Source organism: Otolemur garnettii, unplaced genomic scaffold (genome assembly GCF_000181295.1).
Source record: "Otolemur garnettii isolate 467f Iridium unplaced genomic scaffold, OtoGar3 scaffold00007, whole genome shotgun sequence".
In the NCBI taxonomy this organism is placed as follows: domain Eukaryota; kingdom Metazoa; phylum Chordata; class Mammalia; order Primates; family Galagidae; genus Otolemur; species Otolemur garnettii.
Window position 1 is genome coordinate 15,029,073 of NW_003852402.1, and position 17,662 is coordinate 15,046,734.

General features: G+C 37.2%; 1 protein-coding gene across 2 annotated transcripts; it reads right to left on the reverse strand.

The window, feature by feature from the left end:
- Positions 1–17,642, reverse strand: TMEM263 (transmembrane protein 263). 2 transcript variants are annotated; one of them, XM_003783275.3, is made up of 3 exons: positions 17,405–17,642; positions 6,548–6,617; positions 1–2,834 (listed from the first exon to the last, which is right to left on the reverse strand). In XM_003783275.3, the coding sequence occupies exons 2-3, from the start codon at positions 6,609–6,611 to the stop codon at positions 2,548–2,550; spliced, it is 351 nt and encodes a 116-aa protein (XP_003783323.1). In that variant the 5' UTR covers positions 6,612–6,617; positions 17,405–17,642; the 3' UTR covers positions 1–2,547. The 2 variants fall into 2 exon arrangements, with proteins under 2 accessions (XP_003783323.1, XP_012656701.1); XM_012801247.2 differs by lacking the exon at positions 17,405–17,642 and adding an exon at positions 16,342–17,395.
- Positions 17,643–17,662: the final 20 nt, after the last annotated feature.

A 17,662-nucleotide genomic window follows, 5' to 3' on the forward strand; every position in this document is an offset into this window, starting at 1 on the left:
CCTGTTTTAAAATTTCTTTATTTCTTTAGATCTTTATGAAACATTCCATCTTCTGCAGATCATAGTGCTTTATTAACAAATTTGTGTGTTCTTTTCCATTCCTTTAATACAAAAAAAATTATTCAGTTATTCTCATCTGACATTCCACTAAGTACAGGAGTCATAATGTCAACATTATCAGATCAGTCATTCAAGTGGGTCACACAAGTTTATCCCCATTGTGTCAAATACCCACTCAAAGGATAAGTTTAATAACAGATGCCTCCAGGTGTATATAACAACCTTAATTTCTTGACATGAACTAGTCCTGTTTAACAGGTCAAAGTGCTAGTCTACGTAAATAAGCTGTTAAGACTCAAGTATACAGCTGTACATATCATCAAATGGCAAGTTCATTTCAACGAGAACTTCTACACCTGTACTAACGTTAGTACAGTTTTCTGCTGCCATTGCAAAAGCCCCTCTGAACAAACTTATAGTTTAGAATTTTAAAAATCTTAATGAGATAAAATGTACCAGGGTGGCTTTTCTGTAGCAGAAATTAATCACAACCATGTGTCCTCAAGCAATTTTAAAGACAAGCAAAGTTGAAAATAAATATGCAAACATACAGTAAGCTAAAGTCTAAACTCAGAAATTCAGATATAAAGCACAGCAGAGTCTATGACTGTAGAAGAGAAATTAGAAATATAAACTAGCAATGAAGCAATAATTTCTTCCAAATAGCAGGAAACAAGTTCTCTAATACCATTATTTAGATCATTATTTAGTGTTCACCTATAAACTTTAAAAATCCTCTTACTATGACATTTGACCAGATATACCAACAAATAATACCTTAAATTGTACTGCATGAAATAACCACTTAATTACTAATGAACTCTTTAATGACTTTTCAAGTTTGTATATAATAAAAAGGTTTTGCTGATATTTATGAAAGCTTTAAAAAGTTAAGTTATATTCTTATCCATTTGTTAATCCACATTATTAATACTCTTAGTGTTTCACAAACACTTAAGCCTCTGATGTTACAGCACTCTGTTTCAAGTTCTCAGGCATGCTATTTTAACTTATTTACTGCAGGGAATCACCCTCTCTCCTCCCCCACAAAAAAAAGGTAACAGAGTGGAGACAAATATGCAGATTTAAGCATAAAGTTAAGATTTTTCAGGCTTGAATCATAACCCTTAGTTTAAGAGGAATGCCAAGTATATATGCCAATTGTTAAATTTGTGTGAAATTGAACATAAGTTTCATCTAAGTCATATTCTTTGAGAATGAATGAGACATGATAAGACATATTAATAAGATATGACACTTATCATCCATCATCAAAAACTTCAATTCCCTGCCTGGAATTAGCTTGAAAAATGGTACAAAGTCTACAGCTGCTTTATAGAATTATATGGTAACAGATTTTAAAAGCCTACATAAATCTTGAAAACACAGATTTTATATTAAAACTAATCTCTGAAGTCCATTTCATTGAATTTGAAAGTCAGTCCTAACATACTGTAGTTGTTTTTACTGTGTTTTTTAAAAGGGGTACTACTAAAAACACATCCTAGAGATAGAATGTGAGGGATTCTTTTTATATCTTAGATGCCTTAGGTAATTAAGAACTTAAAATTATTACTTGTTCCTCCTTAATATGAAATTCTTGCAACATAGCTTCTGACCAGTGAAAAATGTTCCTTAGGCACTGTGAGGTGTATTAATGATGGAGCATGAACCTAGGCTGAAGTGTGTCATTTGATTTTTACTATTGACAAGACAGTCAACAAGCACTATCTTATCCACTGAGAGCAAGAAATGCCTTTACCTCACTACTCCTGAGATTCTAAACAGGGAAAACTAATTTAACAATCTTCAAAAGAATCCATGGATAATTCTAAGAACTGAACATACTTAGGGTATTAGAAAAGATGTTTTCTTTTGTAAGGCATCAATGATTAAATCAATAAAATGCATATCTAACAAAAGATGGTTAACAGTATCATAAAACCATTTACCTTTTCTTTTAAATTTCTCTAATTCCTGCTACTTTTGCCAACTTAAATAAGAAAAGAATGCCTCTTGGCCTAATCAACTATGGTTATAAAAAAAAAACTAAGACACCTGAAACTATTAGGCACATCAAAGGTACAGTTTATATAGTTCAAGGTTCCCTTCTTAAGGGGTAGATGAGTTACCTGGCACATTATACATATGGAATTGTAAAGATCATCTACTGAATTCAACTTTCACATTTTTAGTCAAACTGAAAGACTTATAGTAAATATTCAAACATACCATATCTTCAGTTACAACGGAGTAATAAGTATAACATTTTACCAGATAAAAAGCTGAAACTTAAGTATGAGAAACCTTCATACACTGTGCTTGTATTGGTCTCTTCTTTTTAGACGAAAGCCACTCATCAATACTTTCAACACAGCAGTTTAGAAGATAAATGTCCAAAACAGGTGACTTGGTTATAGTCCATAATTTAGCAATTCAATGCCACTGGCATCATAGTGCTGTGGAGAGCAAGTATATCTCCATACTTTAGTCAGATTTGTCTTTCTTCTTTCCTGTTAAGGGCACTTTGTTTACAACAGCAGACCCAACAGCTGTCACTCCTCCAGCCACCGCAGAGACACCTCCTTTCACCAGCCCTATTCCCATGGAAGGCACAGTTGTAACAGCTGTTTTGGTCACCTCCAAACTTTTTCCACCAATCCAAGCCACACCACCAATGGTGGCACCAACCGCTCCCTTTGTAACACTGAAGATACCCCCAGTCACACGGGACAACATGCCTGGCTGCTGCTGTGGGTGATCTTTCATTGAACCTAATGAAAGAAAATACCATGAGATAGTCAAATATAAGTCTTTAAAAGAACAGTACAAATCATTAAGTAACCCAAGACTCCTTCACAATCAGGAGTTTGATTTGATTAGGCCAATCACACTGAAAAGTTCTTCCCTCAAGGGTACAGGTGTACCCATATTTTTACAGTATCTTGGTCTACTGCTAAGTCTTAGTATCATGAGAAGAAATGCTTAAGGCTAGTTACTACAAATTAGAATCCTATTTTAAATGCTGCCTTCATTTACAGTTTGACATTAATAAATAACCTTTATTTTGTATCTTAAAAGGAACAAGAAAAAATAAAAAGTTAAATACTTTTGGCCATTATTATCTGGATAGGATTTACTCACTTAATACTGAAATAATCTTCATAGAAAGTAGTAGTTCTCAAGGTATAGTCTGGGACCTCTGATGGTCCCCAAGATATTTCCAGGGGTCCACCAGGTAAAAACTAGTTTCATAATAATATTAAGATGTCATTTGTCTTTTCACTTTCATTCTGTCATAATTCTACAGCAGTTTTCTACAAGCTAGATGGTACACAATAATTCAAAACACTGAATTCAGAAGCAAGTGCAAGAATCTAGGAATCATTCATTAATCCAAACATTAAAGAGGTTTTTTAAAGTGTATAAATAATATTACCTTGCTCACAATTTTTATTTTGAAAAAGTTTACTTTTCATAAGAATATGCTAATTATGTAACATGTAATGAGTATACTCCATAGAAGGGTTCTTCTAATGAATCAAATATTCAAGTTTTCATTGCTAAAATGGTAAAATACTAACAAAGACACAAACAAGTTCTTTAGGGCCTCAATTCTTGAGAATGTAAAAGCATCCTGAAACCAAAGTTTCAAAACCTGCTAAATATACACAGTATGACAATGAAGTTCACAAACTCATCACCATGTGCTTACACTGGCAGCACTGTGGAAACAGCTCAGTAAGGTTTCATAACCTTAGTGTATCAGTGTCTCATAGTTGTGTTCATGTTGATGTGTGACAGTGTCTTGCTGAGTGGCGTCCTTTACTGCGTTTTTCTGTGCTGTCATGAGAATGTCAGAGCTTCAATTAGAGCAATGAACAAACCTTCATAAATTAAATCAGGGACATGTTAGTCCAAGTTTATGGGGATAATGCCATGAAGAAAATAGCAGTATACAATGGGCTTAAACATTTTTCTGAAGGGAGAGAAAGTGTTCACTGTGGAGAGAGGTCAGAGCAGCTAGTAACAAGCAGAACTGATGAAAACCCTGCAATAATTCATCAAATTGTGCATCAAAATTTTCAGCTGACTGTGAGAAGCATAGCAGACCAAGTAAACATCAATAGAAACACAGGAAAATCTTAACTGAAAATCCTGGCCAACAACTCATGGCTCTTGCATCATGACAATGCACCAGCTCACGTGGCACTGTTTATGAGGGATTTTTTAGCCAGTAAACAATAACTATATTGAAACACCTTCCTACTGACCTGATTCTGGCTCCCAATGACATTTTTCTTCACCCAAAGATAAAGGAAATATTGAAAGGAAGACATTTTGATGATACTCAGGACATCAAGAGCAATACCACAAAAGCTTTGATGGCCTTTCCAGAAAAAAAAAAGCAGTCCAAAAGTGCTTTGGAGGATGGACTAGGTGCTGGCATCAGTGCACAGCTTCCCTGGGGGGGTACTTAGAATGTGATCATGGTGATATTCAGCAGTGAAGTATGTAGCACTTTTTCTAGGATGAGTTCTCAAATTTAACTGTCAGACCTTATATTTGGGTCTCTGCTCTATGTATCCCTTAATGATGTATTTAAAGACACAAAATTACTCATCATTTTGATTTAGATGTTAGTAGGTAGACAAACTACAGCTTTTTAATACTTAAATCACCACCTCTGTAATTCTTATGGAAGAGTGTGTGTGCTTTAAGCACCTAGGTAACGTAATGATTTAGGCATCAACAACACTTAAGCAGTTGTGTTTTTCTTTCTCTAAACCTCAAAGAAAAATATTGGGTACTTAACACAATTAAGGCTTTAACCACTGAACAAGTACAGTCTCACATACAAACAAAAGGTAATTCTTTAGTACACCTCTCCAACTGAGACCACCAAACCAACTAGATCCTGGTAGAATGAGTTTATTAAAGACAGTAACATGGGGAATCTGACAATATTTGGTGGAGGAAAAAAAATTCTAACAATTGAGCCCTAATACAAAAGGCACAAATTTATCTTGAAATAGTTTTTCTTTTGACTGTTTAGAGGTTTTACATTCTATCACAAGTGGGAAAATCTCACTAATAAGCCAAAATAGTGCAATAGATATAGCAATGGCTAAATGTCAAAAACCAACTAAATTTTTATTAAAATTATGTAAGTAATAAGCATAGTTAATATAATTTTTTAAATGTCTAAAAGACAACATATAGATGAGTGTATGAATATTATTAATTATAAAATTACAATGAATATGATGGTATTCAGCAAATATTAAAAAAGAAAAAAATTATGAAAGGACTATATAAATTGGTAATTCTTTTGTAATCAAGGTCAATACAGAGGGAAAAGAGGCAAAATCCTGTTTCAAGGATAAAATATTTACTGTCTCCTGCAGAATACCTCATTACTAAAATTAATCTTGCTAGGCCAAATCTGGTACATGTGCATTTAATGAAGACAAATAATTTTTCTTTATCAAATTGGATGTTAATACAGTTTCTCTCTTCATTTATAGTGTATTCTTAATTATCACCATATAAATTATCTGCTTTGCAAATTACTCTTGCTCAGCAGTTGGCACAGAAAGACATTCCTTAGGCTTTATTCTCTTTAATAATCATGCTATTGAATGGCCTTTATTTATCCCTTTCCTAATTTCTTTTTTTTTTTTTTGCAGTTTTTGGCCAGGGGTGGGTTTGAACTCACCACCTCCGGCATATGGGGCTGGCACCCGACTCCTTTGAGCCACAGGTGCCGCCTCCTTTCCTAATTTCTTTCTCACAAAGTCCTTGTTAACTTTCTCACTGAGCCCTAACTTTTCTTTTTAAAACTCCATTGTTCTAGTCCTAAAAAGTAAAGTAAGTTAAAGACCTGAGCTAATAATTTTCCAGGTTATTTCTCCACCAAACAAATTAAACTAAACCTAATCAGCTAGTTCCTCTATTTTCTTTTAGCTTTAACTGTAAGCTTTTCAAAGTTATTTTCATAAGTACTTTTTATATTGGTAGCAATTTCATTTTTGCCTACCAATATAAAAAGAAAATTTTAGACGGTGGGGAGGTAACAGAGCTGGGAAGAAAATATAGTAACTAGAGTCATGACCTCCAGAACTATCAACATGGAATTCTCTGAGAAGATCACTATTTACATTAATTTTAGTACATAGTCCATCCTTCCTCTGTACCCACCCTTACCCTTTCACATATGAAAAGAAATCTTAATTTATAAAATGGTCTTAAAAGAAAAAAAAGGAAAACAGACCTTATACAACACGTATACTAAAAAATTGTTATCTCTGTTCACCAATGTCTGTGCTTTCTCATTTGAAGCTACAAACATTACCCTTAATTATTGTTGCAACATATTTACTGACTAGGTAAATGGGTTATGTTTCTTTAAACTTAATAAAAATAATGAGAGTTTTAATTTATCAAAATGCTTTTTCCATTCTTAGTTTTATAGATACATACTTACCTTCTGGTGGTTCATCACTAAGGTATGATGGGATTTCCTGTTGATTTTTATCTGCCTGATTCATGATCTCCTAAAAAATAACAAACACATTTGATATTAAGCTCCACATGTGAGACTTTCTCTTAACACATGCTACATTAAGACTTACTCAACCTGATTCAGATAAGCATGTTAAACACCCATCCCAAGACTACTTCATCTTGTCTCTTTCCTACTTCAAAGTGTAGCATTTAAGAAATACAGTAGAACCTCAATAGTTGGCCACTTCCTTACACTGACTGCCTCCATAAGTTGAACTAATTTTCACAGACCGGACATGCACCACATGTACATATCAGTATAGTAGGCCTAGTTCCTTATGTTGACCACCTCTGTATCTTGACCAGTTTGGTACAGATCCTTGGGTGGTAGTTGCATTTACACCAATGGATAATATAAATCTTATCTAAAACACTAAAGAGTGCAGTCATGGTATTATAAGCTTTCTTTTCTTTTCTTTTTTTTTTTTTTTTTTGAGACAGAGCCTCAAGCTATCCCCCTGGGTAGAGTGCCATGGCATCACAGCTCACAGCAACCTCCAACTCATGGGCTCAAGCGAGTCTCCTGCCTCAGCCTCCCAAGTAGCTGGGACTACAGGCGCCCACCACAACACCTGGCCATTTTTTGGTTGCAGCCATCATTGTTGCTTGGCGGGCCCGGGCTGGGGATTTGAACCCGCCACCTTAGGTGTATGTGGCTGGCGCCTTAGCCGCTTGAGCCACAGGCACCGAGCCTATTATAAGCTTTCTTAATGTGGTTTCTGTGGTGCTTCAGCTTAAACTGAAAAGTACTAACTGAAAGAGAGCTGGAAGGTGGAGGTTAACAGACAAAAGTCTTAAAAGTTTCCTCCTACAGAATATTGGTTAACTTAATTGCAATTTCTTTCACAGCAGGTTTAAAACTTACACCATAACTAAAAAGTGTTCTTTTTAAGTTGTCTTAAAAAAAATTGATATCACTCTATTATAAAGATGACATTACAATCTGAATCAGTAAATGATAGATTTTGATGACTTTATTAATCTTAGAGTTCTTATGAACACAGGTAGTAACAGAAGTCAAAATCTATTATGAAAAAAATACATACACTATGATTACCTCTAAATGAAAGAAAATAATAAATAAATAAATATATAAAATAAGCCATGTTGGAGTAAAGAAAGCATTGGGCTAGGTGCAGTGGTTCATGCCTATAATCCCAGCACTTTGGAATGTCAAAGTGGGAGAACTGCTTGAGACCAGGGGCTCGAGACCAGCATAGTCATCATAGTAAGACCCAATATCTATAAAAAAATTTAAATTAGCTGGACATATTTGTGCATGCCTGTAGTCCTATCTACTTAGGAGGCTGAGGTGGAAGGATTGCTTGAACTCAGAAGTTTTAGGCTGCAATGAGCTATGGACCAAACCGTTGTGCTCTAGCCTGGACAAGAGAGCAAGACCTTGTCTCTTAAAAAAAGAAAATATGATTAAACTCTTTTTTACCAATTTCATTTACTATCTTAAAATAATTACTTTTAAATTACCCACGTAAAGAATAGGACAGATAAAGATTGGTCTCAAAGTATTCTTTATGACATACCATTGTCCTTGGTGAGAAAACTAGGGCTGTGATCCCAATAACCAATAAGGTATTTTCTGGTCGTACATCCTTAGGGCCTATATTCTAGTATCTCTATACATACAAGAGATATTTAAAAGGATATTGTGAAAACAATGTACTTCAGTAGATTAGTTAATTAACAAATATTGATTGAGCACCTACTCTGGGCCAGGCAATGTTTTAGGTGCATGTGATACAGCAGTGATCAGTACAGACCAAAAACAATCTTGCCCTCATGACATGGACACAGCAGTAGGGGAAGGAAAATAAGACTACAGTGTATGCCAGGTGCTGTTAAATGCTATGAGGGAAGAGAATGTGAGATATATATATATATATATATATATATATATTTTTTTTTTTTTTATTGCCAGGGGCTATGTTTGAACCCACCACCTCTAGGGCTGGCGCCCTACCCCTCTGAGCCACATGCGCCGCCCTAAGAATGTGATATTTTAAATAGGGTAGTTTGTGAAGGCTTCACTGCCTTCATGACTGTGGAAGGAGGTTAAGGATACAATTTATTTAAGCGAAGAGTATTCAAGGCAAAAGACACAGAGAAAAGGCCCTGAAGCAGGAGGTTACCTGGAGAAATAAGGAACAGCCACAACGAGTGGCTCTGGCCACATCAAAGGGCACTAAGAGAGAAAGTCCCACAGTGAGGTCTGGAACACATAGGCCCTTACAGGCAATGACAGTGAATGGCTTTTAACTCTGAGAAGACTATGAAAAGAACTCAACAAAGTGTGAAGTGTTCTGATTCACATTTTTATAAGACCATTCTGGTGGCTTCCAGGAGAATAAGCAATAGCAGAACAAGACCAGAGGCAGTAATCCAGTCAAAAAAAATGTTGGTGGCTGGGATGAGATACGTGGTAGAGACAGAGGTTGTGAGAAGTTGGGATTTTCAAAGGTAATTTAAACTTCAAGCAATTCATCCTACTATGCCTTTAAATCCTAAATCCTGTGTAAGATGCACCCCACAGAGTCTAATAGCACATGTCGTGTGTTTCATAAATATCTATCTATTGCTCTGACTCAGGCCACCTATCCACAGCATCTGATCTTCTCCTTGTTGGTTTGTGATTTTAGCACATCATCCCATACATACTTAAAGGTTTAAACTATAGTAAAGCTATATAACCTCTTACAGAAAAGCCAAAATAGTAATAATAGCCAATAATAATAGCCAATCTATTACTGGGAAAAGAAGCTTTTGACTGATTTGCCCTAATTTTAAAACTTCCTAAACCAGAAAGTTACATTTATTCCCATTCACACTTTCTATTTATTTATTTATTTGCAGTTTTTGGCTGGGGCTGGGTTTGAACCTGCCACCTCTGGCATATGGGGCCAGTGCCCTATTCCTTTGAGCCACAGGCACTGCCCTCTATTTATTTTTTTACCTGGAATTAAATGTTACTTTTTAACCTGCAATATATTTTCTTTGATCTAGTATCATAGCATAATCATAACAAATCATACAGTATAGTGGTTAAGGCTCTAGGAGCAGACAGCCTGAGTTTGAAACCCAACTTGACCACAAATTACAAGGCAGAAGACAAAATAACTTCATTAGATCCTTGTTGTTTAGGAGATTTAAAATAGAAATTAAAAATATTCTAGCCCTAGCAAGGCATAGTGGTTCAAGTCTGTAATCCTAGCACTATGGGAGGTGGAGGCAGGAGGATCCTATCTCTACTAACAATAGAAAAATTAGCCCGGCATTGTGGCTGATGCCTGTAGTCCTAGCTACTTGGGAGGGTAAGAAAGATCATTTAAATCCAAGAGTTTGTGGTTGCTGTGAGTGAGGCTGATGCCACGGCACTCTAGCCTGGGCAACAGAGTGAGATTCTGTCTCCAGAAAAATAAAAAGATATTCTAGCCCTAACCCTAAAATGAGAAAACTATTTAACAAATTCTAAAACAAAACATGCAGAAATTCCTGGCAGAATGTGTGTGTCCCTTCTGAGGAATATGACTATTTTGGAGCCATTTTCTTCCCCACTGGACTGTTAATTTCCCGAGGATAGACACCTTTGTCTCATAAGCCCACTACCTGTACATTATACACACAAATCCAGAAGATCAACAGAAGCCACAATACCCTATCCAGAACTATGGGGAAATTATATGTACTCATACATCTTATGTATTTTAGCTAGAGTTTAAAAATGGGTATGACTATGATAGTAATTACATACATTTCAAAACTGACTTTCTGGTCCCTACCCTACAAAGCCCTGGTAACAGTTCTACCTTTTCCTCCTAATACAGAATCCCTTAAAAAAATTCTTTTTCTACATTCTATCTTATAAGTAGAAAAAGGTCTCCATGTAAAAAGATTAGCAGTGCTCTATCCTGTGATAAAATAAAGATATATGTGCATCAATCTACATAATATGAACTGACTTCATCCTTCTGTGGGCAGTCAATGAGGAGCCATGAACAGAAGAATACTGTCAGATCTGTGCTTTAAAAAGCTAACTGAAGCAAGAACAGATGGAAGGACAGAAAGATTTAAATACAGTTAAGTGGCTACTTTAGTAATCCAGTGAGATAGAATATAATAGTCTAAACTCTGCCAGTTTTTCCTACCTAAATAAATGCTTGGGCAAATATCCTAGGATCACCCATGACTTCCTCTTTTTTTATATCCCCATCCAATCATCAGTAAATTCTGTTGCCTAAATAAATACAAAATACGATCATTCATCACCTCCACTATTAGCATTTCAGTCTAAGTCATCACATTCTCTTACTTGTACACACCACAAAATCTCTGGTTTCTGAGCTTTGCCCCACACCTTTGCTCTTCTTCCTTCAGTCCAGCCATGTCATACTCAGCTGAAAACCCTCAACTCCTTTTTACTTTGCTCAGACTAAAATCCAGAGTCCTTACAGAGGCCAGACATTTAACCCTCATTTCTACTCTTGATATTATCTCCTGCCATTCTTGCTCATTCTACTCTAGTTACAGTTCCTCGTTTATCTTTTTCTGAAAGGCTCTTCCCAAGATAGAGATCTACATGGCTCGCTTCCTTACTTCATTCCAGTAGGTGTGCAAACATCCTCTAATCAAGACATTCCCTGACCAGTTCCTAAAAGATGAGCACTCTCTGTTCCTCTATCGTTTTCACCTAATCCTTCTCTATTTCTTCATAACGCTTATTGCCATTTGATATATGCACGTTTACTTTGTCTCTCCCAATTAGAAGGTAAGCGCCATGAAACAAGGAGTTAGCTTTGTTCAATACTCATCTCCAGAGCCTTATCAGATGCATGATGGACACGCAAATACTTGAATTTTTTGTATGAAGTAGATTATAACTTGAATATTAAAGTGAGATGAAAGGGAGAATCTAAGATGGCAGATTTCTAGTGTAAACAACTAAGTAGAAAGAGATGATGATGAAGATGGGGATCTTAGATGAGAAACTGCTTCTAAAAGATGAAGGACTTGTTTTTTGAACAAACTGTATGTGAAATGCCTTCAGGGCATCCACAGGAATGTTCACCAGACAATTGGATTTAAGAGGACGGGGACAAGCATGCATGAGTTACAGCTGCAGTTCTGAGAGTAGTCTGAAGTGATAGCTGAAGCTGTGGGCAGTGGGAGATAAGATCAAGGATAAAACATAATGAGAAACAGACTAATAACTTTAACTAGACTGCTTATATTTAAGAGGTAAGAGAAGCCAACAAAAATAAAACATACCTGAAAATGAAGAGTCAAATGAATACAACCTTATAGAAGGCAAGAGAGGAATTTGTAAGGTTTTTTTAATGCATACAAAAAGACTGGAGGAAGCATACCAAAATGTTAACAAAGATTGCCACTGGGGGTAGAAATTTATATAGCATCTCACATATATATGTATGTATGCATTATATAGTATATATAGCATTTATATATGTATAGTACATATGGTATTTGTTCTGCATCTTGTGATTAACACCTATATTTTAATTTTCTACTACAAACATGTATTGCTTTTATAACTTAAGTCTTTGAAATCAGTGATATTCATAAAGGATATTTTTAAAGATTATGTAGTTCATCTAGTCCTAGTTATTCTTAGATTTCATCCACAGATGAAGCTGATCATCTAAAAAACAATGCACTTGAGTCACATAATGCTTAAAGAAAATGACAACACTGAATTTTGTTCACAGTTAAAAGGAAACCCTGACAAATAGCCTTATGCAGGCTATTACTACATTAAGTACACACTATTAAGAACATTACCTGCTACTTCACTCGATGGTTCTGCCATGGAACTCCACATAAGAAATTTCTTTAAAGGTTAATTATTCAGAAAATGTCTCATTTCTGTCAAATATTTGGCATGTTTTAAGATCTATGTCTTTTCTATTTAAAAGATACAAAAGTGTGATGTGTCTCCCTTGTCCTTTCGGCTTCCAGGAGGTTTATAGCTAAAATCCCAGCTCAACTAGGTAGGCTCCTGTGGCTCACATAGCTATGTCCTATTCTTTCCCACATGAGCCCTCCCACACACACCCCCCACCCATCTTAAGACCTCCACTTTGGTTGCTATTTTTCCCTGCTTTGAAATTTGAATATCTTATTTATATTTTCACCATGTTTTACCATTTTGTTAATGCCTGTTTTTCTTGTAATCTACCTGATAGTACTTGTGGAATAAGTGGGATAAAAAGAAAGTATTTGTATCCACATTAACTTTAAGCATCACAAGAAAAGATACATACCAAAATATAGCTCAAAATTTGGTTAAAAAAGAGAAAATTCTAAGCTACAGTTGTGCTTTTCAAACAAATGTACCCTTTTTGCCTTCACTTAATGTTTTATTGTTTTTAACTTCAAAATATTAAGGGAGTACATGATTCGTTCTTTTAGTGCTTGAGTCCTGGCTGTAGGTGTGCCCACTGCCCAAATAGTGTTCATGCTACCCATTAGATTGGTTTATTCCACTCTTCTCCTCCCCTCTCCTCCCTGGTTGCCTTCCACTGAGTTTTACTTTACTCTGTGCACATGTGTGCTCATAGGTTAGTTCCAATTTAATAGTGAGTACATGTGGTAGCTCTTTAAAAGTAAGCAGTGGTATGCGAGGGACTTCAAGAAGCCAGTGGAGAGAAACGATGCATACCTTATACTCTAAAGTAATTTTTAAAAATCTAAAATGCAGTTTTATTTTTAAATGCACACACATTAAAAAGTAAAATGAAAGTGCTTGGGTATTTTTGAAAAATAACTAGACTTTCCAAAAATTTCATTCTCACCTAGGGCTGCTTCAAGGTGTACTCCCAGCTCTCCTTAGCCAGCCCAACCATACTCCCACTCCCACCATCAGTTCAGTTCGCTCTGCCCTTAAATTAGGAGTATTTCTGTAGTAGAGTTTGAAATGTAGAAAGCTAGATACAGTTATCATATAGAAGTATTCATTTAAAATTATTAGCAGTAGTTACGAACAGGATTATCAATAAACAACAAAATAGCAAAACTAGAGGCCTAACAGGCTGGGCATATCTACCTAGATGGACCTTCAAAATCGTAAGAGACACACTGATTGGTTTTGTTTTGTTTGTTATATAAGTTTCTTGTACATCACCTGTCTCATATAGTATTAACATTCCTCTAGAACTCTAAGGTTAATAAAAATTGTGTAAAAGCCACAGTATTTGAGATTTTTTTTCTGAATTCCTAATTTGATCATTAGTTACCTGAATTACCTTATCCAGGTATTTGCTAAAAATCCTTAATTATCTGTAGTGCCATCTTCACATAACCCATTCCTAACCTTTACACACATACAAGTGCCAAACCTTTAGAAATATTCCACTTTATGGATATTACCACTCTATTACTAAGGAGAAATACTTTTTCTATTTCCATCCTGCTCATTAACACAACTCATTATCACCATTGCAAGAAACCTATTTATCTTAAACTAGGAACTGTGAAGACAAACACACCCCTAATCTTCTTAAACTGCAAGGTGTAAATAATCTAAGAGAATTAAAATGTATTTATGTAGAGGCTGGGTACAATTGCTCACACCTGTAATCCCAGCACTTGGGAGGCCCAGGTGAGAGGATCCCTTGAGCTCCGGATTACAAAAAGTAGCCAGGCATGGTGGTACATTACTGTAGACCCAGCTACTCAGGAGGCCGAGTCAGGACTGCTTGAGTCAGGAGTTTGAGGTTACAGTGAGCTATACTGATGCCACTGTACGTTCTAGGGCAAGAGAACAGATTTTGACTCAAAAAAAAAAAAAAAAAAAGGTATATATGCAGAGACAGAGTACAAACTGACAGTAAAATTTCCAAAATGACCACTGTAAAATGTTACCCTTAAAAAACAGAACAAACCAAATTATTAAATTCTATACAAACATCTGCCCTAAACTCAACAGGCTTGGGCCTAACACGTGCCAGGCACCATTATGCACTTAAGATTTCAGTGTGATTAAGCACACACAGGCACTACTCTAAACAACAGTTTACAATCTAGTGGGAATACACTTTTCCAGCACTTACCAGTTTAGTGAATCACTCATTCCAGAAACAAAATACATCTGCTCTCTGTAGCTCATAATGCAAATATATCTATTAAAAACATACTAAGGCAACAATCACAAGCAACAGCCTTCAGATCAGGACAAATGATTTAACTTATTCTACGGACATACATCAGTTCTACCTTTTGGTCCTGATATGTGAAAAAACTATTACAGTACCAGCTAAAACTGGTTATAAGTGAGTTTTTAAGAAATTGCCAAATGTCAAAAACTTCTTTGCTACAGAATGGATATTATGACTGCAAATTTATCAGCAATGACTTCAAGCATTATGGGGAGTAAAATAATTCTTGTCCAGTACAATGGCATCATAGATGTGGCAGCTGGCAAATGTATTGAGCAAGGATTAATAACACCACAATTCCATAGAGGGTAATTTATTCCAATAATAGAAATAAGTAAACAAAGGCCTCTTGAGAACCATTTTTTCTTTTTAAAGGAGAAAAGATGAATCAATGTTGTTTTGGTTTTCAGTAACATTTTATATATAAAATTTTTATTCATAATGAAAACAAAGTCTGAAAATAGTACATAAATTTGCCTCTGGGTATCACCCTGTACGTGCCAAAGAAAGTTAAATAACACTAACGTGTTATGTAAGCCTATCTACAAAATATACCGCACTAAGTTTACCTTACTCAAAATACCTGTTATTAAGCATAAGTAACAATAGAAGAAAAAAGATCTATAAATGAATTAACCAAATTCTTCTACATATTCTATCTATAGAAACTTTGCCGCATCCTCACTGCCACATTTTAGCTTCTTTGACAAGTAACTGCAAGGAGATTAGAAAATATATTTGTTATACAGAGTTGTAATACATATACACCAACAAGCAGTAAAACACAAGCTCACTGTTTCTAGACTTCTCTAGTTAACTATCCTGAGCAGGCTGCTTTTAAAGATGGCCCCTGCCCATTAAATCAACAGCACATAGACCACAATAAGTGCATTGACTCCAGCAAGGAAAAGAAAAATAATCTGCACCAAAACTCCTAAGTGCACATCTACTGATAAGTAACTGAGTGTCAAAACGGCAATCTTTAAAGTGTACTTAAATCAAGCATTAAGCAGAATCACAATACTCTGTCAAACTTGAGAACTAGTATACCAGTCATCTTCACTACATTAAGCCTCATTAGATCAACAGATATTTGCTTCCCTAATGTTCACACACAGGCACTGAGGCATCTCTGTGAACAGGCATAGAAAGGCCCTACTCTCAAGGTGTTTATAATCCAGTAAGATATCTTCAGAAAGTAGAAAAAGAATACTCAATGACCGGAACAAAGAAAGGTAAAGATTTTCCTGGAGTTTTAAAAAATCAAATCCACATGCACACACTGACAAATCTACATTTACATTTGTCTAATGTAGCAACCACTACATTTCTAACCATGCTTTATATATACATATATATATATACATATATGCATGGATGAATTGTCACTGAACTTTGTTTCTGGTACGTCTGTTATAACAAAGACTAATGAAAGTGGAAAAAACAAAACAGGATACATATGGGCTTATTAAAGGTTACTTCCCCCTTTCTATATAGTAGGCATGGGCACATGCACACATTTATTTACCTGCTGGTGTGATAGTGTGATATCAATATTCCCGGGAAATCCTTGAGAGCGCCCACACAAGTGGGAGTTTTAAAGGTTAAACAATAGCATATAGCAAATAATCACAGATAGTAAATGCCGTATTTTCATTTGGAATTAGCACAGTGTTTTCACAAGGGCACAATAAGTCAAATAAGAACTCTCCTCTTTAAGTGTTTCTAAACCTTTCCTGGCGGCCTCTCCTCTCTCATCGATTCCTTTAGGTACTACCAAGTTTTTTTTTTTTTTCTTTAGCAGAGGGAGTGACGTGGCAGGAGGCAGAAAATGACCCTGTAGGCGCCGTGGCTAGGGCTGAGCTTGGCACCTCCTACCTCCGCTCCACGTTGGACACCCAGCACACCCCACGCCCGTAGGGTTCCAGAATTTCTATGTAAGGAGGGTTTGGGAGAGGCGATCTGAAGTGTGAGCTAGGGGATCAGTTTTGAAGCTGTGTGTGCACAGCAGACAGTTTCTGTCTAAAGACTACGGAGGCAGGGATGGCACCAATGGGTACTCCAGAGCCCCTCTCCATTCCCGCACTTTCGGCTTTAGGTTAGGCGTGGGGGGTGTGGGGGTAGACCCTTCCTAATCGGGAATGCACTGGGAATGCCCACTGGGGGGCCAGCGGTGTGTGTCTGACCCCCAAAGGAAGGTTTATCAACAGGTCGTGAGTTAGTGGGACCGAGAAGCCCAGCACACAAGCCCCTCCGCCGCATCCCTCTCCCAGGCTGTGGATGACCCACCCCCACCCGGAGCCTGACACCTACGATGCTAAGGTGTTTGGCGGAGGCCCCCAATCTCCAACCGTGGAGAGAGAGTCGGCGACACATAAAAAGGAGTAACCCCACAAGCGAACCACCATCCGCCCGCAACTTCATCCCGCCCCTCCCTTTCCCACTCAGTCTCCCCCAAAGGCCCCTCAGGGCAGCCAGGCCCGGGAGGTGGGAGGTGGGAGGTGAGGTGCGGGAGCGCTAACGGAAGAAGGCTAGCGAGGAGGGCAGGAAGCTGGTACTGCGCCCCCTGCCCTCCCAGCCGACTAACTCACCGCTAGGGTCAGGGGCCGGCGCCTAGGGCTGGGGCCGGGCGGAGGGAGTGGGCAGCACCGAGGAGGGCTGAGGCTGCAGTGGCGGCCGGCAGAACCCGAGGCAGTTACGGGCTCCGGAAGCGTCCCCTGAGGCTGTGGAGCCAAAAGACACCGTAAGCGGCGACGGCCTCGGGCTGCGGACGTGGCGCCCGACGCGACCCGCCCCCTCCACCGCCTCCTCAGCCCCCGCCTCGTCTCTCGGCTCAGGCGCCGACGCGC